Source organism: Passer montanus, unplaced genomic scaffold (assembly GCF_014805655.1).
Source record: "Passer montanus isolate IOZ18808 unplaced genomic scaffold, ASM1480565v1 scaffold20, whole genome shotgun sequence".
In the NCBI taxonomy this organism is placed as follows: domain Eukaryota; kingdom Metazoa; phylum Chordata; class Aves; order Passeriformes; family Passeridae; genus Passer; species Passer montanus.
Window position 1 is genome coordinate 2902488 of NW_024366592.1, and position 23340 is coordinate 2925827.

At 45.8% G+C, this 23340-nt stretch overlaps 1 protein-coding gene across 10 annotated transcripts in view; it reads right to left on the minus strand.

Annotated features, from left to right (window-relative positions):
- Positions 1-3349: 3349 nt before the first annotated feature.
- CACNA1C (calcium voltage-gated channel subunit alpha1 C) overlaps positions 3350-23340 on the minus strand; it is a 452768-nt gene continuing 432777 nt past the window's right edge. For 4 of the 10 annotated variants that reach the window (XM_039708368.1, XM_039708364.1, XM_039708360.1 and 1 more), the window contains 11 exons: positions 23112-23214; positions 21390-21491; positions 19761-19888; positions 18559-18693; positions 16708-17060; positions 15820-15846; positions 14380-14508; positions 13823-13932; positions 11781-11884; positions 8112-8429; positions 3350-7863 (listed from right to left, as the gene is read on the minus strand). In XM_039708368.1, coding sequence (XP_039564302.1) covers positions 7567-7863; positions 8112-8429; positions 11781-11884; positions 13823-13932; positions 14380-14508; positions 15820-15846; positions 16708-17060; positions 18559-18693; positions 19761-19888; positions 21390-21491; positions 23112-23214 — 1806 coding nt within the window. In that variant the 3' untranslated portion in view covers positions 3350-7566. Of the gene's footprint in view, positions 7864-8111; positions 8430-11780; positions 11885-13822; positions 13933-14379; positions 14509-15819; positions 15847-16707; positions 17061-18558; positions 18709-19760; positions 19889-21389; positions 21492-23111; positions 23215-23340 lie in introns of all 10 variants that reach the window. The other 6 variants (XM_039708366.1, XM_039708363.1, XM_039708359.1 and 3 more) reach the window with 4 other exon arrangements.

Here is a 23340-nt window from a genome sequence, read left to right on the forward strand (position 1 = left end):
AGCAAAGCCCACAATTCTGACAGTTGTGTGCAAGTCAGGGAAAAATATATACACGTATAACTGAAAAAAAACCCCCGTTCTTTTTCCTTTAGGCATTATTTTACTGAATCTTAGACTGAGGTGCTTGGGCTGAGCACACTGATTTATAATGCTGCAGCACAAACACAGTGCTCAGCTGGCATTGCGGTGTCATTTCCTGATAACCGTGGTAGAACAAATTTGCTCAATCGACAAGCAAATGTGTGGAACACTACTTGTTATCATCCCATTAGCCTCATGGCTTATGTATATACTAATTACACTGTATTTAAGCTGAGGGCATTCATTTTCTGTTGCGTGTGCTTGGTAAGAAGGAATCGAGTAGAGAAAATATTAAGCGTGTGGTCGCACATGAGTCACACGTTGGACATGGTGACACGGCAGAGTTTCTGTGGTGACAGCAATGCAGACAGCGGCTGGATTTCCTAAGCTGCTGTTTAGTGGGGCAGGCTGGGGCTGTCCAGACTGTTCTGCAGCCCCTTAAATTGGGACATGAGCCCCTGAATGGCAGCAGGGAAATAAGGGGCTGCAGGAAGCTGTCTTTAATTTTCAGCCACTGCTGGTAGGAGGGGGCAATGTCAAAGGAGTTTTGATACCATTTACAATATTGAACAAATCTGGACATTGTTTAGAAATTTATTAGCAATTTTAAAATAACATCATTCCTTAGATAAAAATGCAATCTTACAGGAATATACATTTGTCCCACACAGAGATGACCCTATAGCTCACTGGCGGGCCATTCGCTCTAACTTTCCTCTGTTGATTTTAAAACGTGCGAGAGGGCAAGACGGACTCTGGCACTGATGACAGGCTTACATGACGGTTACAAACTGTACAGCAGTATTTACAAAAGCATTTCTGTGGGTTCATGAAAACTAGATATAAAAGTGTGGAAGGAGGTAAAGAATTGAGACAGGGAAGGGCTTGGGTGGAGGTGCAAGGGAGGGCTGGGAAGGTGGGCAGGGAGCGTAGGGAAGAGTAGGAGAGGAGGTTTATATCTGGACTGATTTATACTTGAGAGAGGTCATTTTACAGCTCTGGGCAATTCAAATGAAGGCAAAACACTTATATTTATCAACATTTATAGCTGATGATCAGAGCAGGAAATGGTGCTCCAGGGCCTGAACTTAAGAGGTGCTGAGGAACCCCATCTTCCCTGAAGTCACTGGGAGACACTGGTACGCAGTACCTGCTGGGCCAGACCCAAACCATGCACAGACAGTACCCCCAGACCTTGAACCCTTTGCATCCTGCAGTGCTCAGTCCTTGGTGCTGATGTGAATTCAGACTGAGTGAGAGATCAGCTCCTAAATTACACTTGTGCTCCAGAAACCGGACTGGATTCCAACCGCTCCTTGCCAGAATTCACCCAAAGTGACTCATCCCTTGCTCTATTGTTTGGAGGGAGATTCATCATTCGGAATTGATTTTTAAGGCAGTTTTATAAGTATCTCCCCTTTTTTTTGTGTGTGTGATGCAGCAATGTTTGTCAGAGATATTTACAATGTCACTCCTCCTCCTCCAAAATCTTCCCACATTCAAACTGTTAAGACTAAATAAGCTTGAAACAATCATTTCTATGAGCAATCGTAAAGTTGATGATGCTTAGATAGTATTGGCTGCCAGTCTACCTAGGTGCTTGAGATGGGAACAGACTGACTTAGGATGCTTAAAATACTGAAAGCATTTCAGCCTAATTAGGAAAGAACTAACAGAAAAACACAGGTATTTAATCACCTGAATGATGATGCCAGCAAATGGTGTCTGAGTTTGTGGTTCTGTCTCAAATAGGAAAAAGCTTTGGAAAGGGGCTGTTGGAAGGCTGGCAGAAAAACCTGTGGTTGAGTGGAGTGACGCCTGCTCTTGCCTGGGCCTGTCCCAGCTCCCCTGGGCCTGGGATGCAGCCGCTAATCCTGGCCTAAGGAAAGGACCAGGCAGAGCCAGCTTCAGGCCGCAGGAGTGGAGGCAAAGTGCCTGACATGGGGTAGAAAAACAACAGCATGGGAGTGTGGAGACAAGCTCCTGATCCTGCCTAACTAAGCCCTTGGTAATGCTAATGAAGAGTCCCTCATTACATCAGTCATTGGTGCTGCTCCTCTCAATTAGCCCTTTAGAAAGGGACTTGATTAAGTTGCCTAATTGTCCCCTGCCACCTGAGATCTCTGCCGTCCCCTGGGGCTGTGACACCAGCCCTGCCTGGGCCAGAGCTGTGCCTCTCCCCACCAGCTGCAGCAGGCCTGGCAGAGGATACTGTAGGGTATCTCAAATGACAGTGGACACCCACGTTTAGGCAACTGAGTCGAGCCCTGTGCCCCTCAAGAAGGCCTGGTTTTTATGCTCAAGTGTTAAGTTCCCCGTAAGGGGGAGGAGAAGAATGGAGAATTTAACTAGAACACTAAAGTTTGTATCAGAAGAGGTTTTTTTTTCATTCCAGTGTCATGCTACTGAGTTCTCTGAAAGCAATTGGAGCCCAATCTGTCTTCAGAATGGGACAGATCTGCTGTGCTTCTGCCATCACCCACCCAACTTTAGGGAGCTGTAGCAGCAAGGCCAGAGTGGTTTCAGCTTTCCAGAAACAAAGCAGGAACAGAGATAAAAGCTCCACGGACTAAGATCCCATTGGAAACTTTCTGGATCCCTGGGCTTGCTCACCCAGAGTAAAACTTTAATAAAAGTTTCACAACATTCAAAAGAAAAAAAGAAACCCTGTGCAGCTATTGAGAATTGTATTTCTTAGACTCCTTTGAAGAAGAAAATAAATGGGGGAAAGATGTAATTAAATTTTTCAGGGCCCTATTCTGTTTTCCACATCCTTTGCATCAATACAACCTCTTTGGCCTCTAATGCCCTCCAGCCTCACATTAGCCAGATGGGAACTGGGGCTTCTGATGGCCTGGAATGTTTTCTTTATATGCACTACAGTTTTCATTTTGAGAACTGATAAAGTCTCACAGCTACCAGAAACCCCTGACTGGATTCTGCTTCAATATTGTTGTGCTCCAAATTCCCCATTCAGTGTTCCTCTCCCCCCCAGTGCCCCTGCTGTGGGGACAGTCACAGCAGGACCATGGAAGTATCTCAGGATACTCAGTTCTGTCTCAGTAGGGCTGCTTCACTTCAGCTCCCTGGACCAGTGGGTTGGGGTTTCTCATCTACTCACACAAAGCAAGGCCTCCAACTCCATCTGTGACACAGGTGACCAACCCCACGGGCTCGGGGTGCTGCCACCTCGTCTGGTTGTGTCTGTGTGCAAACGCGCATACATTTCATACAGCAATCTGAAACTCAGGCAGAAAAGACACAGGAGCCTGGCTGAGACCCATACAACTGTTATATTGGCGTCAGTCTAAAGAAAGCAATGATACATTGCTTTGGAAATTATCAAGAAATGTAAAAAATGCATTTGCCCTTTTTTTTTTTTGTTGTTGTTGTCGTAGTCACTGGGGCAGGGTTGTGAGTCAGAAAACAAAGCAGAAATAGATGCGGTTCTGTACATGGCGCCTCTCTGGTTGTCCCTCCGTGCTGGGGTGTGTGGGCAGGGCAAGAAAACAGGCAGGACCCCTGCAGTAGCAGCAGCATCTACACCATCATCGTCCACATGTCCAGCTGAAGAGGCAGATGATGCACAAAAGATCTGTGGACAGCAAAACTCCAGCTCTGGATCATGAGTTCCACTTGCTTTCCCATCACGTCAGCCACACAGAAATAGGGAAGAAAAAAAGAAATGCACCCGATGTGGCTGACCCAGTACTGTCTGGACTAATGAGCAGGAGTGATACAGGGAGGAGGTCTGTTGTTTTATAAGAAATGTCTTTAGTCTGCAGTGTCCTCTCATGAGTCAGATGCTCAGAGGCAAACAGCAGATCATTTTCCCCATTCTTTCCTTCCACGCCACTTCTCAGCCATCGCTTCCTTCCAAGCTTCCGTCCACAGCACAGGGATTGTACCCACCATCCACAGGGAAACACTCCAGGAACTAAACCTGCCCCCTCCTTCCCACTGTCCCCCAGACTCTGCCTCACTCGCAGAGCTCTTTGCTCAGGCCTGTCACAATGTGCACATTGGAAGTACCTCAAATGAAAAAAATGAAAAGAAAGCCACCCTCCCCAGAAAGAGAAGTTTGCACAGCTGGCACCAGCAATTAATAAATTTAACACCTACCCCTCAAAGTGCAGAAGTCATTTGCATTCTCTGCTAGCCATACATTTTCCACTCTGCAGCACCTATGGGGTCTTCCAGGAGAGAGCGGGGTTTTCCCTGGCCAGAGGCTCCAACCCCCGAGGGAGCAGCATCTTTCACCCAGAATGTCTGGGGCACTATCCTTCCTGTCATTTTCCCTCCCATCAAGAAAAATGCTAAAAGATGGGCTGCCAAGCATCCAAAATGTTCATTGTCACCACTAATTTAGGTAAGCACTGTTTTTCAGGAGTGAAGAACCCCTGTTTTCCATTGGGAGGTCAGATGGACTTTGCAGTGAAAAAAGATGAGTTAGGGAACCCTTAAATGGCATTTTCAGGAACAGCCAGGCATGGGCGTTCTTCCCTTTCAAGTCCCTTTGGAGCACATCAGCAGCAGCAGCAGTAAACTCACATGGGGACACACTTGTGTGCCCACCTCCACACAGGGATGAAAGGATGAGACTGACCCACCCCAGCTGGTCACCTTCTCCAGGGAAGCCTTGAATTATGACTTTGATGACAGATGCTTGTACAAATCGATTCATATTTCTCTAGTATTTTGTTTTATCTTGAGCTGATCCTGGCCAGTTCAAAAAATACAGACAAAAATACCCTTTGCTATTTCTCCTTTATGCCCCAGAGAATCGAGAAGAAAAACAAGGACGTCACAAAAATAATGTAATCAATGTATGCAGTGAAGGGTGTCCTTGGACATCTGCAGAAGCTCAAGATTTGAATCAAAGTTTAGCTCTGAGTCAGATCGCACCTCAGAACTGATCTGCAAGTTTGTGAATCATCCTGAGGAGGGAAAAAAACCCAGCAGTAGTCTAGACAAAAACCAGTTGCATAAAATCTAACAGTACCTGCCTGTTTTTTCAGCCTCTCTCAGGGTTAGAGCCAACCGTCAGTGTGAGAGTTTCACACTTACTAGTCAGGAATTGTGGCTGGGACATGCTGTGCTGCCAGATGTTTTCTGACTTAGTGCCATCCACTAAAGTCTGGGGAGAGGATTGAGACCATGCCTAGGAACACCAAAAAGTCACCTGGCACCTGTATCTTGACCAGCCTGCAGCAATTCTCTGAAAGATCCACAGCTCTCTCCCTCTGCTTTCAGCCCAGACCAGGGTTAGATAGCTTTACTTTGCCAACTGTTCTGATTCTTGCATTTCTTATCCCAGGATCCTGCTAAAATTGATCAGGGTTCAGATATTTAATAAAATAATTTTGAAGTCAGATTTTTTTCCGCCCCGCTCCTTAAATTGCTGGTGCCAGCTGAACGTGTAGGATGGATCTGCCAAATGGGCTTTGGAGGTCTTGCCACCCTTGAGTGGGACAGGACCTTTAGAGGAACTGAGCAAAAGGAAAGAAAACAAAGCCTGAATAAAATGTCCCAGTCTCGGGAAGAAAGGTTCTCTACCGATAAAGTCATCGTGCACGTTAAAAGGGAGCGAGGAAGAAGGAAAATGAACACAAGATATGCAAAATCAGTAACGTTCAACCTGTCAGTGGATTGCAGAATAGTTACTTACACCAGGTACACTTTGTTCATCGTACAAATTAAAAAAGGAAAAAAAAAATAAAGTAGTACCCTTTCCCCAACCACACGTAAAAAAGCACTTAAAAGTTCAAAGGTAAAGCTTGGCACATTCCAAATACGAAATGACTCACTTGACATGCAGCAAAATATACAAGAAGTGATTCTTTTTTTTTCTTTTTTTTTTTAAACAAACTTAATTCAATTCATTATCTTTGCTTGGCACAATTGCAATTCATTTTAAAAAAATATTTGAAAAATACTGAAACTGACCTGAATTCAAGTATAACGGTTTCTTCAACAGAAACATTATCAATGCAATAAAACATCACACGGAATATATCGAAGCGTAACGTCTTCTGGTTTGTTTTTCTTTTTTTTGTTTCCCCCCACCCCCGTAAATTTTTTTTTCTTCTATACAGTTTTAATGCCGACACAACTTACAATTTTATTTTAAAATTAATATTATTGCATTGTTTTTGCATATCTTGTGGAACAGAAAATGCAAAGTTACTGATTCCCTTTTCGAAAGCAGAGACAGTGGTTTTGTTTTTGCATTCGAATGGCCCCAGATACAGATCTCCCACAGGCAGCTCAAACCAGGACGTGGAGAGCTGCTCTTACACACACACACACGCACGCACACATGTGCACACACACTCGCTCCTGTTGCTCCCACACTCACAGATACACTTAGCACTAAAAAGAACCCAAATCAATCACTCAAATGTGCAAGACTATATCAAGTGCATTGCCTACTATCTTTAAATTATAAAACAACAACAACAAAAGGTTTCGGTTGCTAGTAAATAAAATTACAAATCCTCGGTGTACATAATGGTTGGTAAAACTCATCTATCATTATACTTCTACCAAATTCCAATGGAGAAACCACCCCCACCCCAGTTTAAATAATACAACATGATCAAACCAATTTAACATCTGCAAAGGTGAAAATAAACCAAAACAAAAAAGGTAGGTGATTACAAAACGCTGTAAACACTCCCTTCTCCCTCAAAATAATAATAATAATAATAACAATAAAATAGTCAAAATAAAAACTGCAACATGCTTTCAAGAAAATACCAAACTGCGAAACAAGAAGAACTCTGCACAGGCCTGGCGGCCTCTCAGCCCTGCCGCCATGCCTGCTCTCCCGTTGGCTGGCACAGTTGGCGCGCTAGCTCTGATTGGCCAGCAGGAAACCGCCTAAACTCGGATTGGCTGGCGAGTGACCGCCTGAGCTCTGATTGGCCGGCAGGGGCCGCTGCCGGAGTCTCGGCAGGGCTGGGCCGTGCCTCGGGCTTCTCCTGCTTCCTCCTCCCCGTGGCCGTGTGGGAATCCACAGCAGAAGTCTTCCTCTCCTTCCGAATCAAAGGGCCTTGGCTTTATGGAGACGGTGAGGCTCATACAGAATATGTGCAAAATGATTTTTACAAGCAAGGTTGAAAGACACCCGTTTGGCGCAGGGTCCTTTTGGCTAGGGCGATCCACAGGAAGCTGAGGTTCCCCTTCGTGCTCCGGAGGCAGCTGTCGTTCCTTGTGCAGGGACTGAAAAAAAGAGGGAGCTGGCTCTCCTCCTCTTCTTCTCCTCCTCCTCCTCACTCTTCCCTCATGGACACGTGCTGGGGTTATATCCGCTCCTGAAAAGCTTTCTTACACCACCCAACTCTGCGACTCGTCCCAACAGAAATGAATGAAGAACGCTGTTCCGGTTACTCCAGGTCACGAGAACAGTGAGGCACTTCTGAAACAAACCCATTAGGAACATTGAAACAAATAAAAAACCAGCATCGCTTCCAGCCCTGGCAACTACAGGCTGCTGATATAAATCCTGCTGTCCTTGAGCTCCTCCTGACTTATCCTACAATCCGGGTTCTGCACCTCTTCCTCTTCCTCTCCTGCACTGTCCTGCCCTGGGTCCCTGCAGTTAGCAAAAGGCAAGAGGTTGCCATTGGGGCTCTGCTTGCTGTTACCATTGAGAATGTTGTCTGCTGCATTTTCCATCTCTTCTATCGTCATGTCGCAGGCGTCTGCGAGCTCCTGGGTTGTGACCTCAATGAACTTTGGATCTTGAGCAAACTGCATCAGTCCTTCGGAAATCAAGACCTTCAAAAGCAGGTGGGGAACCAGAACACAAAGACACGCGTTAGTACCCTGCAGCACCAACCCTGCCACACCTCCAACACAACCCTCCTCACTGCCGTGTTTCCTTCTCCCATTCATGATCCCAACCTGGGAGAAGGCCTCTCCTCCTCCTGGCATTGCGGGCAGCAGTGGACCTGCTGCCCTGCTCCTCCAGGGCCACGTTTCTAGCTGACCATGCCACAGCATCCTCGCTGCCTGTGCGCTCTTACCGCTTCCACCAGGCTGCTGGCGCTGCCGTGGAGCTGCCGGCTGCTCCCTGCCGTGGGGCTGGGCACGGTCAGCGACACCGGCCGGGCTCTCCTGGGGCTGCCGCCGCTCTCCGGGTACCGGGAGCCGCAGTGCACGGACGGCAAGCTGCTGTTGAGCTTCTCCGAGGAGTCCGCCCCGTCGAGGCGCAGCGTTGGGATGCTCTGTTGCGGCCAGCCCCGGTTGCACGGCGTGGCCGGCGGCGTGGCGCACAGCCGGGAGAACGTGGTGGGGGAATGGCTTCGCTGGAGCAGGGGACTCAGGCCGGCCACTGCGAGTGCCTGCGGACACAGGAGGGACAACAGGAGTGAGAGCGTGCAGGGCTGGAAAAAGGAGGTGCTGGAGAAACCATCCAACAAAGGCCTGGAGAGGCTCGAGGCTTGTGAAGCTGCCAGCTCCTTCTAGGGTTTGGATGTATTGCCCTGATTTTTTAAGATTTTCTAAGCCTTCTGATGTTTCCATTCTTGTAGCAAACTTTCTCACACACTTTCTATAAACAACTTGTTTTTTTGCATTCTTTTATAGAGGAGGAGAAATTTGATAGACTGTTAGTTTGTCCAGTGTCATTGGAGGGGTAGCACTTTCACCCTGCAATACACTGTCACCTTTAGAAATCCATAAATGTTAGAGTCAGAAAATAAACTTCCCTTTTCTACCTGGAAAAAAGACTTAAAAAAATAAATCCATCAGAAGGCTAAAAAAACCCAAGAAAAAAAATAAATAACAAAAGCTGGTGACTCTCAGAAAGTCTGAGCCAGCTGGCTGTGATTGGCCATTAATTAAAAACAACCAACATGCACCAATCACAGGTACACCTGTTACATTCCACAACAACAAATAGTTATTGTTTACATTTCTTTCCTGAAACTCCTCAACTAAAATAAGAGAAAAATCCTAGCAAAGGATTTTTCATAAAATATCATGACTACATTGATGTGTGCTGTAAAATAATTTTGCCTTCCTTTAAATGGTGCACCCTAGTGCCAAGCACCGGATTGGAAATTTTCAGAACCACAATTACTTAGCCTGGGAGCCATGGCACTGCCAGGAGGATGCAGCCCCATTCCCACAGCACTGCTCCAGGAGGATGCAGCCCCATTCCCTTGGCACTGCCTGGAGGATGCAGCCCCATTCCCACGGCACTGCCAGGAGGATGCAGCCCCATTCCCTTGGCACTGCCTGGAGGATGCAGCCCCATTCCCACGGCACTGCCAGGAGGATGCAGCCCCATTCCCACAGCACTGCTAGGAGGATGCAGCCCCATTCCCCACAGTTCTGCCAGAAACACCACCTCTTCTCCAGTGGGGGAGACAGCAGCTCATTTTCCCACCACTGACACCACACACAGCACAGGATTTTATTGCCAGTTGCTGTTTTAGGTATCTACTGAGTAACCTGAACCAGGTATGAATTTTAGATGTGTGTGCAATTGGCAATAACTTGAAATCCACCACTGGATTTTAAGGCGTCTGCTGTTGGTGGGAGGATCAAAATCTTATGATTATGCTTTCAGCCATCCAGTCCTTCCTGTAACCATACACACAACCTCTGAGTCATTCAGCCTGCTCTTAAAATGAATTCCTCAAGAGGCCTCTTGTTGCACGGGGCTGATCTGATGCCTTATTGATGGTGACTGTTTCCTTGCTCTATAAGCAAGACTGTCAGAGTCATGAGCTCATCTCACAGAGCTCATGGCTGAGCAATGAAATAAATGCATAGAAACTACAAAAGGGTGTGGATTGTGTTGTGTTCATGCTGGGGCAAGGCTCTGTGTTCAGCCTAAGCTAGCTGTGCAGAAAGGCACTGGCAAACTTCCCTGCTCTTCAATGCCTGCCTGAAAACACTGCCTCAAAGACATGACTTACACAAGAGTTAAACTTGCCCTTTGGTGATGCTCCTTCCCTCCACTGACCACAGTGGGACTGAACTGATTTAAACTAGACAGCTCACTTAAAGCTATCTAATGTTCAGTGAAGCTCAGTCCATCTGCCACTGAAATCCTTGGGAACTGATTATTATGTTGTGCTGATGACTTCAGTGTCAGAAAAAAAGAATTTTTCATTCTGAAAAAAGAATTCTTAGTCACCTGCAAGTTCACCAAGGTTTTCTCAGTAATTAGATGTCAGACTCCTATCAAATTTCAATGAGGAAGAAAGCCCTTAACACTTCTGAATAAGTCATACCCTGCAGGCTACGATGGCCTCAGCACATCCCTTAAACATCAGGACTTCAAGGAGAGACCTGGATCTGTCAGGCAGGACAACAGAACCAATTTCCCAGCCTGCTGGCAGAAACTTACACAAAATGTTTTATCAAAAATGTAAGGTTCTGAGGAAGCTGAAGGAAGCTGTGTAGGATTGCTTTGAGCTTCACTGAACACGTTTACATGTTATGATGTCCAGGTATTCCATGAGAACCCCTCTTGAAGCCTTCACAGCAACACAATCCATTAGGTTTGGCAGAGGCAAATTTCCACTCTGTGGTCTTATTTTAGGCACTGTTGTTGGTTAACATTTTTGTAAACAGGAACATTGCTGAGTGTTGTCAGCTGGCAGCCTCTTTCAGGGTAGCCCTTCAGTCTGGCTGAGTGACACTTGTGTGGGCAGAGTCCCATCCCTCCAGGTTTTGGGCTGCATGGTGGCAAGGGGAAGGGTGAAGAGGTTTGGAGGGAGGTGATTCTGGCAGCTGTGTGGGCTGGGAGGGCTGGAAGGACTGTGTTCCCTCTGCCTGGCCTGCCTGGGGAAGGCAGGAAGCCTCAGGAGAGCTGTTGATGCTGTGGTGAATGTGGGAATCTGTTTCCTGACCAACCCTCCCTGCTCCAACACGTTTTCTGGTTGTCCCTGCCACAGCTGTAACTATCTGCAGATCACTGCTTTCTGGAGCTCAAGAATTAAAGGATAACCCTCTGGAAGTGGAGGTGAGAAAAGCCAGGGAGCCTGAAGTCCACCCCTCTCTCACTCCTCTGATTTCTCTCTCCTCCCATTCTTGCTTGTGGCAGCCTAAAGAAGCAGCAAGGCCATTCTACCCTGCCTGGGAGGACTGCAGAGAGCAGGATGCCACACCTGCAAGGCTGGCACTGCCATCTGCACCTGTTTCTTTTATGGGTGACAAAAAGTGGCATTGTCAAAGCAGAAGACACAGCTCTCCTTTGGAGCCTGACAGCTGGCTAATCATCCAGGCATGTGTTTAGGCATACATTTGCTAGGCTGCTGAACACAGTTACAAAGGGCTGAAGAAGCTGATTGATGACATGTAATCAGTTTGTGTTTTAAAATGGTTAATTACACTTACTGGTTACCTTTAATTAATATTAGACTGTGCACACTTTATTCATGTGCATACTGCCATCAAAGCCAGTGTAATTGCACTGCAGCATGCAATTTGGGTAGTTATTTTCATCTTTTTGATAGTATTTTATTTCATTTATTCATGAGCATCAGACAGCGATAACTGTGGCTGACTACAAGGGACATATTCCTGTAGCATTCTGGGAATGATAAAAATCCTGATTGTTAAAACCTGGGCCTTTGGTGTGGGTGAGAATCTATCCCAAATGGTTTTTGAGCTGTGGGCTGGGATGCTCTGGGGGGCACTGCAGGTGGCAGAGGCCACGTCTGGTTATAAACACTCACCTGATGATGGACCAGATGCAGAGGCAGGACTGTCTTCTGTGAGACATCCACACCCTGGTTTTTCTGTCTTTTCAAACATTCTAAGTGAAAAGATGCTCTTCGACCTGAAACAGCAACACACACAACGCGTCCATCACTCATAACACACTACAGGAAATCTGTTTCCAGTTTCTTTCAGCGCAGTCCCACTGGACATACAGCAAAAACACATGTGCTTTAAGCTCTTCCCTTCAACACCGTGCCTTTCCAAAGAAAATGTATTTACAGAAAGCACTTGGGCATCACAAACCAGCCAACTCCACCTTCCAAGCAAGCTGCAAGGTGGGATTGCTGCAAAGTGGGATTCTGAACCCTTTTTTCATTTAAAACACGTGCAGCTGGTCTCCCTCCCAAGCAGTGGCAGTGCTCTCAGACCTCCGTGGCTGAGGCAGAGCCCTCAGCAGGATGTGGCAGCTGAGACTCTGCTGCTGGGCAGGCAGGGACATTGTGCTGCTCAGGTGACACTGGCACCCTGCTTGCATGTGATCTGTGTCCCTCAGCTGCCAGACACACCACACTCTGAGGGACTGTGTCTATAGCAAGGTCAAGTGCAACTGAATCCATCAATGGGGAATTTACTGGTGAATGGAAGGTGACTTAGACAGAAATGAAGCATTTTTGGAATTTGGAAGGGAAGAGAGAAAAAAACATTTTAGAGGGAACTGCTGAAACAGTCACAGTTGTTTACTCGCTATAAAAACTTTAACAATATATTATATAATATATAATTAAAGTATTATATATTTTTAATATATTTAATATAATTATATTGAACTTTACTTCTCTAAATATGCTCCCAACGAGGAATTTAAAACTACTGAAAAGTATGTTTATAATCAAGTGCTTTACTTCTGAAAAATGGCAAATAAATCCAGTACTAAAGATTCGATACAAAAAAAATACATGGCACATTAAAATAGTTTGTGGTCTTCTTCATTTTGTTGACATTCTTCTAAAGAAGGGAAGAAAATTAGATTTTTAAAAATAGTAAATATCTATAATATTGGATTGCTGAGAAAAAGCCCTCTCAGGGTTGGAGAAAATATATTATAACCCAGAGAATGAATGTTACAATGCAGGTTAAAAGTATTTCCTCTTTCTTGAGAAAAAAACCCAACTACTAAAATGAGTATGACATCAGTACATAAATATTTACTAGAATGTAGTTAGTGAAGCATTGTATCAAGGGCTGACTGCCTTACAGATCGACATAGAAGTTGTCATTACCTAATATTTGAAGATTTGAAATAAAGTAAATGTTGTTAGAACAGTGAGCCATCCTGAAGGATTTCAGTGAAGACTCAGTAGCCTCACTTTAAACATGACACTACCTAGTCTGTCCCTGTTATTCTGTAAAAATGTATTTTATACACACGATTCTTTTTAGTTTCTCCCTTCAATGCCCTTTTTCACCACACCAATACTCAGAAAAAGGCTGAAAAATGCTATACCTAAGAGTTCATTTTGTCACAGACTCTTGATAATTTCATAAAACCTTGTGATTCATGGGTTTCCTTTCCCAGTGAAGCACTTGAAAATCTCCAGGTACAATTAGAGCAGAAGGCAAATGCATGTTGTATTAACTTAATCTGGCATTCAGTGTGCTCCTGGCAGCAGACAAAGGAGACAATCTCTCATTTCTCCTTGCTGAATACACACAGAGCAGTACACTGTAGGCTCAAGGCTCACCTATTTGGTGACTCCCTGGTGATTGTTTGGAGAGCCTACAGCTCTCAAATAAACTGCCTTAATTCACAGGCAGCCTTGATCAAACAGATCACAGGGACTGTCCAAACAGCCACAGCTTCATCTGCTGGCTGGCTGTGAAGCCAGCAGAGCCCTGTGCCTGGTCAGGACTGTCTGCACACCCTGGGACTCCTGGTCTCATGAGCTGAATGCAGCAAACAGCAACACCCGTGCCCACACAGGCTGGGATTCCTTCAGGGAGGTGTGGGAACTCCGTCAAGGGGGAGGAATCACAGCCCAGCCCTGCTGGGAGTTACCTAGAGCTGAGGAGCACAGAAACCCCTTCTTCGGAGAGTGCCGGCTGTCCTCTCCTTTGCTGTGTTCTGGTGGAGTGAGTTGTCTGTTTTCATCATCTTGGTATGCAAGCCTGGGGAGGAGAGCAGAGGGATTTAGAAAAGCAGCTGATGCTGGGCAGAAAAAGCCCTCTTCCAGCAAGGAAGCCAGGAAGGTCATGCTAGCAAAGGGATGCAAGAGCAAGCCAGCTTCAAACTATTACTGGTCCAGAACAGCAACAAGAGACCACGAGACAGAGAACTCTAAAAATGAGCTCTGGGAACATCAGGAGGTAGAAGTGAATGTGGGGGGCAGCCCTGAAGATATCTCATTCAGAGAAAGAAAATCCTAGGTGAAAAATAACATTTTCAATGTTACTTCTAGGGCTGAACTGGAAATATTTTCTCATATTTGAGTTGTCTAAAATTTTCTGACCTTCTCCCATAAATTGAAATTTCTGTAGAAATATGTCACGTCTTCCCACCTCTCCCCCTTAATTAAAGAACCACCCAAACACCTTGACTAAAGCTGCAAAGCTCACATTTCGGTAGAGAGCAGACTTGGTTCACTACAGTACTCAATGTCTTCATTCAAATTTTCATCATAAGTCTCATCCTGAGACACTTCCTCTTGGCAAACAATTGCCAGCTGGCTGTCTCTGGAACTGGAGCTAATGAGCAAAAAAGACAAGTCAAGATATGGAGATGGTAAAGACAACCTGTTACAAAGACAAGAATGACAGGCTCCATCTGTCCCAGTTTATTATAATGCTGAAGAGCCTTCATAGGAAAATCAATGACTGAACAGAGCTACAGAGTTCACAAATACAAGGCAACAATCTTTGTCTGTGTCCTTTTTCACAGGATCAGTTTCTTAAACTGTGAATTTATTTTGTCCTTTGTGAATGTGCACATCACACTGATCATTTCCAGTGATACACCTCACTGAACTCACAGTAAAATCTGAGATGGGCTCTCAGGAATATGCTTTTCCCCTGGTTGCAAAAGACTTGGTTATGGATTTTGGAGAAGCCTCCTGGACACCCACAGTAACCTCCTCATCTCTGTGATGTGTGGCCTTTGCCTCCCAAATCCCTCAGTCTGCACCAGCTCTGCCCTCTGCCTCCTGCTCACGTTCTCATCCTTGCTGGCTTTTCCACCTTTTATCCTTTTTTTTTAACTGCAGAATGCTTCTACTGAATTCAGTAGGGTTTGTTCAAAGCCTTAGGTGTGCCAGCCCTTAACTCCCTGCTTGCCTCCTCTCTGTCCCCGTTTCACATTTTGGCACTCATGTTTTGCTTCATTTGGACTTTGCTTCTTCTGAGGAGTAAAGTAAAATCTAGAGGTAGCTCAAATCCTTGAGGTATGGACATGGAGGCAGTGGAAACAATTTCAGTTTCTTACTAGCATTTGCAGAAGAGAGCAGGGTGGCTTTTTTTTTTGTTTCATATTTTAGGGACTGGAGGGGCACCGTTATCTTGTCATGTGGTTAAAGCAAAAACCATTGGGAGAGATGTGGGTATGCATTGTGTAAAAGAGCCTGTAGGACAGTGCTGCAGTGACCCTCCTCTGAAATGGGAGGCGAGTAAAACTGCTAAGGTGCAGAGGGGAAAAAAAAATCAGTACCTGGCATCTCCTCCTGTTCAACTGTCTGTGTTTAGCCAAAACCATACGGAATTTTTGCATGAACATGCCAGGGTGTATTTCACTATGCTGTGATCAGAGAATGTGTAGATGTGTGAGCCCAGCTAGAATCTCTAAAACCCCCAAATCTAGAAAACAGCCAGAACATGGACCGCTACTTGCCCCAGGCAGGGGGTATTTTCTGGAGCTATCATGGTGATCAGTATCTCTATTTCAACCCTACTGACACCAAAAAGGAGAGGTCATATTCAACATTAATGGGAATTGGGAGTTTGAACAGGATGAAGACAGTGGGTCTTACAGCCAGGCAGCATTAGAGGGGTATGGAGAACACGTACCGTCCCAGTGTCTCGTAGTAATGTGTCCTAATTCAAGGAACGTGCCCAGGGAAGCAAGGAGAGAAAAAACACCCTGTTAGCAGTGTCACAGCAGCACGAATTCAGCAGGGAGGAGGGCAGATGGGAACACATGTTGTGCAACTCCCCGTGGGCTCCCTCAGGAAGGCATGAAATAGAAAAATCACGGGACTCTTCACTTGGGCAATTCTGCACCCACTGAAGTTCCTCTGCCTTATTGTCCTATTCTGTCCTTTCTGGGGGCAGCATTTGGCCACCTTTTCACACTGTTCACTCTCTGCACTGAAAAAAAAATCCATGTCTTTCCTGCTGTTTCTGAAAGTATTAAAAGAAATCCCCCACTGAGAAAAATTATATTCCTTTTGTGTTAGTCATCTGTGTGTAGAGAGCCTGAAAACTGTCCAGAGAAGGGGATTTTCTTCGCTTTGTTTCCAAAAATCTCGCCTCCCTTCTCCCAGAATGTCTTTGGTGACCTCTGTAGGGATGTGACCTACTGAATGAAAACCCACTGACTTCAACAAAGCTCCCTATTGGGCGATTAAGACATGAAGAACAGTCTTCTTCAGTTACCAGCTGATAAAACACCTCCCTGCAGTGAAGGAGGGATAAATAAGGTTCCCTTTGGATCTTACAAAGGTTTCTTCCTGACAGAGCCCAAAGAAGTCGAGCGTGTTGGTCAGTAAGAGTGCCGGTGCTTTGCAGTGGCCAATTGGTGCATATCTGTGGGCTTTGGCACAAGTGGAGAACCAGAAGGCTCAATCCAGGCTGGGCAATGTCTGGGAGTGACTTTGGCTCGGCAGCAGTGCTCTGGTGTTTGCATGCACCTTCCAGCACCTGCTCCCTTGGCTCCCTCTCTGCTGGGACACTTACCTTTTGGATGGGAGCTTCCAGGGAGCCTCCTGCACACATATGGTGGGTGACAAGGGGGTCCCATGGCCCTCCACCGTGCTGACAGTGCTGGGGTAGCTGGGTGGGCTGGGGAAGCGACACAGGGCAGTGTTGTTGGCATTGTTGATGTTGGCATTGGAGCCTGAAGATGAGTAGCTGCTGGGAGTGAAGGTGGAGTCCACCAGCTTCTCGTGAGATGGAGACTCGGTGTCGCCGTGGTTGTTGCCAGACTTGTTGATGTGCAAAGGTCTCTGGGTGGTGAATGTCTGGGGGAACCCACTCCTGCCGTCACTTTGGTAATAGCTCACATGGTTTCCAAACAAGCCTCCAGCTCTCTGTCAGAGAAACAGAAAGGATTTTTCCTTTGTGAGTGAGAAGTGCAAGGGTCCCGGTGTTTTCCTTCTTAGACTGTTCTTGAGGAAAAAAAAGTGAGGACCAAAGTGTGCATGATGACACTGGTGCTCTCTCTTCCCCAGCTCTCTGTCAGAGAAACAGAAAGGATTTTTCCTTTGTGAGTGAGCAAGGGCCCTGGTGTTCTCCTTCTTAGACTGTTCTTGAGTGGAAAAAAAAGTGATGACCAAAGTATGCATGATGACACTGATGCTCTCTCTTCGAGAAAGCAGTGTGAGGACTTCTCTGTCACAGAGACTAGCTACACACAGGCTGGGATTTCAGAGGGTTGGCGGGTGTATGTCTCTACACCTCCCAGCAGCCCTGGGAGTCCAGGATGGGGTATGGATGCAAGAACCAGGGAGCTGCTGTCTGGTTTTCCCAGTGCAGTTACAAAGGAACATTTAGGTATGAGGGGGGAATTTGAGAAGAGCACCAGAAATTATTAAGTACTTGGAGGAAGAAATTAAGAGACATTTAATGAGCCAGTTATGTACTGTTTAGATGGGTAATGAAAGGACTGACAGCATCTTTTTGTAAAGAAAGGAGGAAAATGCCAAAGGAGAGGAAAAGTTACTAAAGAAAACAATTGTAAGTAACATGAATGAAACAAGAAATAAATGTTTTAGCTATGCATGATGACACTGATGCTCTCTCTTCGAGAAAGCAGTGTGAGGACTTCTCTGTCACAGAGACTAGCTACACACAGGCTGGGATTTCAGAGGGATTTAGATATGAGGGGAAATTTGAGAAGAGCACCAAAAACTATTAAGCACATGGAGGAAGAAATGAAGAGAAATTTAATAAGCCAGTTATGTGCTGTTTAGATGGGTAATGAAAGGACTGATAGCATCTTTTTTTGTAAAGAAAGGAGAAAAATGCCAAAGGAGAGGAAAAGTTATTAAAGAAAACAATTATAAGAAACAGGAATGAAATAAGAAAGAAATGTTTTAGCTAAGTTTCTCAGAAAATTTTCTCTTTCCATAGGAGCTCTATTGGGTCCTTGTGTACTTTTTGGAAGGATTAAACAAGAAATAAATGTTTTAGCTAAGTTGCTTAGGAAATTTTCTGCTTCCATAGCTCTGTTGTGTCTTTGTGTACTTTTTGGAAGGATGCTTCCAGTGCCACTGAAAGGAGTGAACAAAACACTAAAGTGTGCCTGGCTGCTGCTCTGCAGATTGCAAAATGGCTACACTGATCTGTTCTTTAATTTAGGTTTCATGAGGGAATCTTCCAGTGAGAAGCTTCCCTTGAGAGAAAGAGAAAAGGAATTGGGATAAAACTGTGCAAACACCTTAGGACCTTTCACTTAGGACCTAGGTCCACCACTGTTTTCTAGTAAAATCTACCAAACAAGGAGAGCCCAGCTGAAATGCAGAATGAACAAAGGAAAATATAGCACTCTGAGCTCAGCCTCACCTCGCAAACCTGTTCAGAACCTACCCGGAAGATATCATCTTCAGAGGCAGCAGAAACAGCTTCTTTCATGGCCTTGTCCAGCTCCTCTTCAGCTGTCAGGTCTCCAGAAATGGCTCGTCGGATCTCGGGCCCGATGTCGTGGAGTGTGCGCAGACCAGCCTGCAAAACAGCAAACTGTAGAGCTTCATATCTCCGAGTGGGCACGGGAGAGACACCAGCACTGCCATATCCTCCTAAACACTGCGGGGCCCCTTGGGCTAACATAGCACCCCCAGATCCTAGGGAAACACCAGCCAAGCCTGTTCTGTCATCTCCGCCTCAAGGAGAGAAACTCTTGGCAATACAAGCCAAGGGATGTTTGTTGCTAGTCCTTGGCTTCATCACAGCAGGACATAGACATAAATCCACAGGCTTGACTAAGCAGCTCTGCGTGCTTTCAGCTCTGGGTTCTCAGATCCACAACCAGAACTTCTAGAGCAGACGCAGTTCCAGCTGAACTGTATTCTGGTGCCTCAGAAAATCTCTTATTTTTAATCAGCAGCTTAAATAAGGATTTAATAACTAAGCTTCTGGCATTTGGACCTGCTAAGTCCTCAAACCCCTCACTGTCTGGAGTCTGTTCCAGAGTCCATCCAGGGTGGTAAACTGTGGGTGTACTGAGGCCTTGCTCTGTGTTTGTGCCCATATCACAGCACTTTGCAGCTTGCTGAAACTCCAGAGCCAACCTTTTTCCTCAAAGTATCCTCAAGGGACATAAATAGTACTGCTTGTACATTCAACAGGGTTTTCTCTTTCTGTCACACAGCCTGGTAATCTGCTGAGTGAACAAGTATCACAGTGGGGAACAAATCCCAGTCCTTACAGTCCTTACTGTCCACTGGATGGCTTTGGCATCCAGGGATGCTTTTTGCTTTTTAAGTGATTTTGTCTCCTGGCAACATGCACTCAAAAGGGGTCAAATGTATGTGGGAGTAAGCAAATGTCTGTAGGACACTTCATACCAGTTCAAAGGATCCCAAATTTCAAATATTACTGGCAGATTGATCAATTGTGATTATGCAGGTACACAGGTATTTATCCAAAAGGATTGGTGTGATAATTCAAAGGGTGTACAAACTCCTTTCCAGTAGGGATAGCCCATTGCAACCCCCAGAGTGGCTGAAGAGGGACGTGGGGCCAGCTGTCTCTAGTGTACCACCCCTGTGCGCTCGGGGCCCGCTTGTCACCTGTAAGGAGAGCGCGTTGCGCTGGGAGGGCTTCCCCACCAGCCCCTGCTCTTTGCGCTTCTTGAACTTCCGGAAGTACTCCTGGATCAAGAAAGTGGCGTAGAACTTCCCCACGGTCACCTCGTCATCTGCAAAGGGGAGGGCGAAAAATAAACTCAATAAGCAGCTGATTTGTTGGCGTATTTGCTTCCCCACCAGCCCCTGCTCTTTACGCTTCTGGAACTTCCCGAAATACACCTGGATCAAGAAGGTGGTGTAGAACTTCCCCACAGTCACCTTGTCATCTGCAAAGGTGGGGGGTGAAAAATAAATTAAATAAGCTGCTGATTTATTGGTGCATTTGCTCATGTAAGCCTTGCAGAAACACTGGGCACTGCTGTCACCATTATATTTTATGAAAAATCCCTTCGCCAGGATTTCTTCTCCTGGGAAGATGAGAAGCCTCAGAGGAAAAGAAAAACAATATTATCTGATCACTTCTCCCTGTGTTTTGCTGCTTTGGAATGTGGCAGGTGCATCTTTGGTTGGTTCCATGTGAATTGTTTTTACTTAATGACCAATCCCAGTCCAGCTGTGTCAGACTCTCTGGTCAGTCATGAGTTTTTATTATTCATTCTTTTCTAGCTTTCTGATGTATCTTTTCGCTGTAGTTTAGTACAGTTTTAGTATATAATTTTATATGATATGATAATATATCAGCCTTCTAAGAAATATGGAGTCAGATTCATCTCTTCCCTCATCCTGAGACCCTCGCAAACAGCACACCAACACACTGCAGTTCACCTCTGCTCCTTATGGCATCAGGAAGGGTTGCTCTGCAGCCAGGGCTTGCTGTGAGCAGTCAGGAGCAGAGGTGCCGGTGGCATTGGGCAGACTGGCTCTGCTGGCACAGAACCCCTGCAGCAGGAGCACATCTAACCTTTGCAGGCTCTGGTGTTGGTTAACCACAAAGGATCTCGTTATAGCAGGAGCCTCCCAGTCTGGGCCAACACATGCTGCTGTCTTGTGACAGCCTGGGGTAAGACTTATTCACAACAGCCTCTGACTGATCAGCCATCCCAGGCCTGCCCTGACCCTTCTCTGCACTGGAATTCTGTCCCTTTTGTGCCTGACAAGGGTATGAGTGAACAGAGGGGATCACCTCTCCCCTGAAATGCAGTCACAGCTGTGTTCCCACACAATAAAAACCTGTCAGCCAAAATGTGCACTGTGTTTTATCCCAGGTAGCTCTCCTCCTTTCTGCAAACTCACTGGAAATTTTAGAAGACATGGTCCACTGACTTCAGAGCAGGCTGAGCAAGGCTCAGGACCTGGCTGCTTCTGTGGGCTGACTGCCAAGGGCTCTTTTGTGCCCATGGGGCCACCTGGAAAGTCAGTGAATGCCACACTGGGTGCCTATGCACCAACTCCTGTTTATGCACATTTTTTTCTTTCCCTGATTGCTCAGCAGTAAGAACAGCATATTAATGTTAATATAGAACAGATAATACAGATATTAAATACAGATAGCTTTGAGAAGAAAGCCTGTCCCCCCTATTCCACCTGATGATCACGAGGTGCAGTAGGACAGGACAGGTGGGGGAAAAAACCCAGAGATATTCAGAGACAGGGACAAGATCCTGCACTCACCACCTGCAGGAGGCACCACCTGGTCCAGCAGCTTCATACTGGTGCGCTTCCAGATTTTCTTAATTATTGCTCTCAGCTCTTCGTTGGCTTGCTCCAGGTTACCTGCAGGGTGAAAATCAGCGGAGACAGGAATTAAGCAGACCCTGCAGAGGAGAAATTTAATGTCTGGCATGGAAATCTCAGGAGGTAAATATCAAAGTGGAAAGTTTTGGGCCAAGAGATGCTCAGACCATTCCTAAAGCTCCCTCACAGCAAGAGGTCTTCTTCCTAAATATGCATAGTTGTCTCTGGGTAGGGAGGTGACTTTCCTTTTGGATACCCATTTCCTCTCAAATGAGTCACCTTCAGTTTTATTTCTTGATTTATGTACATTCAAACCCCTCTCTTCTCTCTCTCTAGGTGTCTAATACAGCTGAAATACAGCCAATACAGTGGTGAAACCAGTATCTTATCCTCCTAAAGGTGTTTTTCCTGCAGTTCTTCTTATTTCTCCCCAGCACTAGGCTCCTGAGGGTGCTCTGCATGGCATTAGTTCTTGTAATAGGATGCAGTGAAGATAGGGACATGGAATAACTTGCTGAGGATGCAACACATGGACAGCATCAAAGGCAAATATCAGACTCAGCAGGGCTAATTCCAAACTCCTGCCCTGACCACTTAAATGTTCCTGCTAAGGCAAGAAAGAAAGCAAGCAGTTTCAGGCTTTAGATGGTTTCCCAGGAGTCCAATGACTCCAAGAGTTTGAGGCTCAGACAGACAAAACTGAATCCTTTTTGGGTCTCTGTTTCATAAGACACAAGATGTCTTACAGGGATTGTGGGTGTCTTTCCTCAGGAGAGTCTCTTGTGCTGCAGTCAGATTCTGTTTAGCACAATTTTCAAGCCTTAATGTAATTTTTTGTTTTGCCACTACTTTTTGGCTCAGCAGTGTGCAGCTGGCACTGTAAGGTAGAGTTCTGCTGGTCACTGCTTCCCCATGCCTGAAATGTAATGCAGCCACTCCTGATGCAGAGGTGTTTAGCTGTGAATCACAGACCTACACTCTCTTTCAATGCATCTCATTAATACATGAAGCCAGATTTTGACTCAGGACCAATATCTTTCATTACAGCAGGTGACAGAGAGCAACAAAGAGGACAAGCTGAGCCCCAAATCTTGCCTGCTTTCCTCAAATATACCTGCAAAGCTATTAGCAGTCCCTTTACTCCTCATCTCTCTTTGCAACACCACTGTTACTCTTCTGTAATGTTAACTCATGCTAATGGAAGCACAGGAGGAGTTTTTGTGAGATGAGACCCTCGAGTCCAAGCTCTTTTTTCTCCCTTGGACTGGAAGATCAGTGGCAGCAGCAGTCAAGAAGTGGCTGAGCTCTGCAGACAGGGTACAAAAAGGAGAAAAGGAGGCTTCTTTGCCCTTCATCCTTCTCCTAATTGCTGGGTGAGCAGACATTGATCTAAAACTTTAAACTTTCAGACCACTGTGAAGAATGTGATCAGTAATTTGAGATGATACTACAGGAAGCACCAGCTCCCTAGATGGTGGGAAACACTGTGCTTTCTCTAGAAGATATTATTCCTCCAAACCTCTTTACATAGCTTTCTGTCCCACGTGCTGCATATGAGTAATTTGGATCATTTTAACAAGTTGTCTCTGTTGGTTTATTCCAGCTCAGGACACCTTGGCATTAACACCTTTGTATCCTTGCAGTCAGCAAGTTTCTCACCTTCTGTCTTGATCCTCAGTGCTGTTCTGACCAGGGCAAAGAGGGTGGCATTGAACATGACAGTCCCATCGCTGTTCAGTGGCATGTTCATGGAGACAAGGCGCTGTGGGATGAAGAGGGGAAAGACAACAATCACAGGTGGACTGAAGCATGCTCCTCCTTATGTCCTCCTGCTGCCCTCCAGACCTGCCATCCCTCTCATGTGAATATCCATGGCCTGTGGATTAGT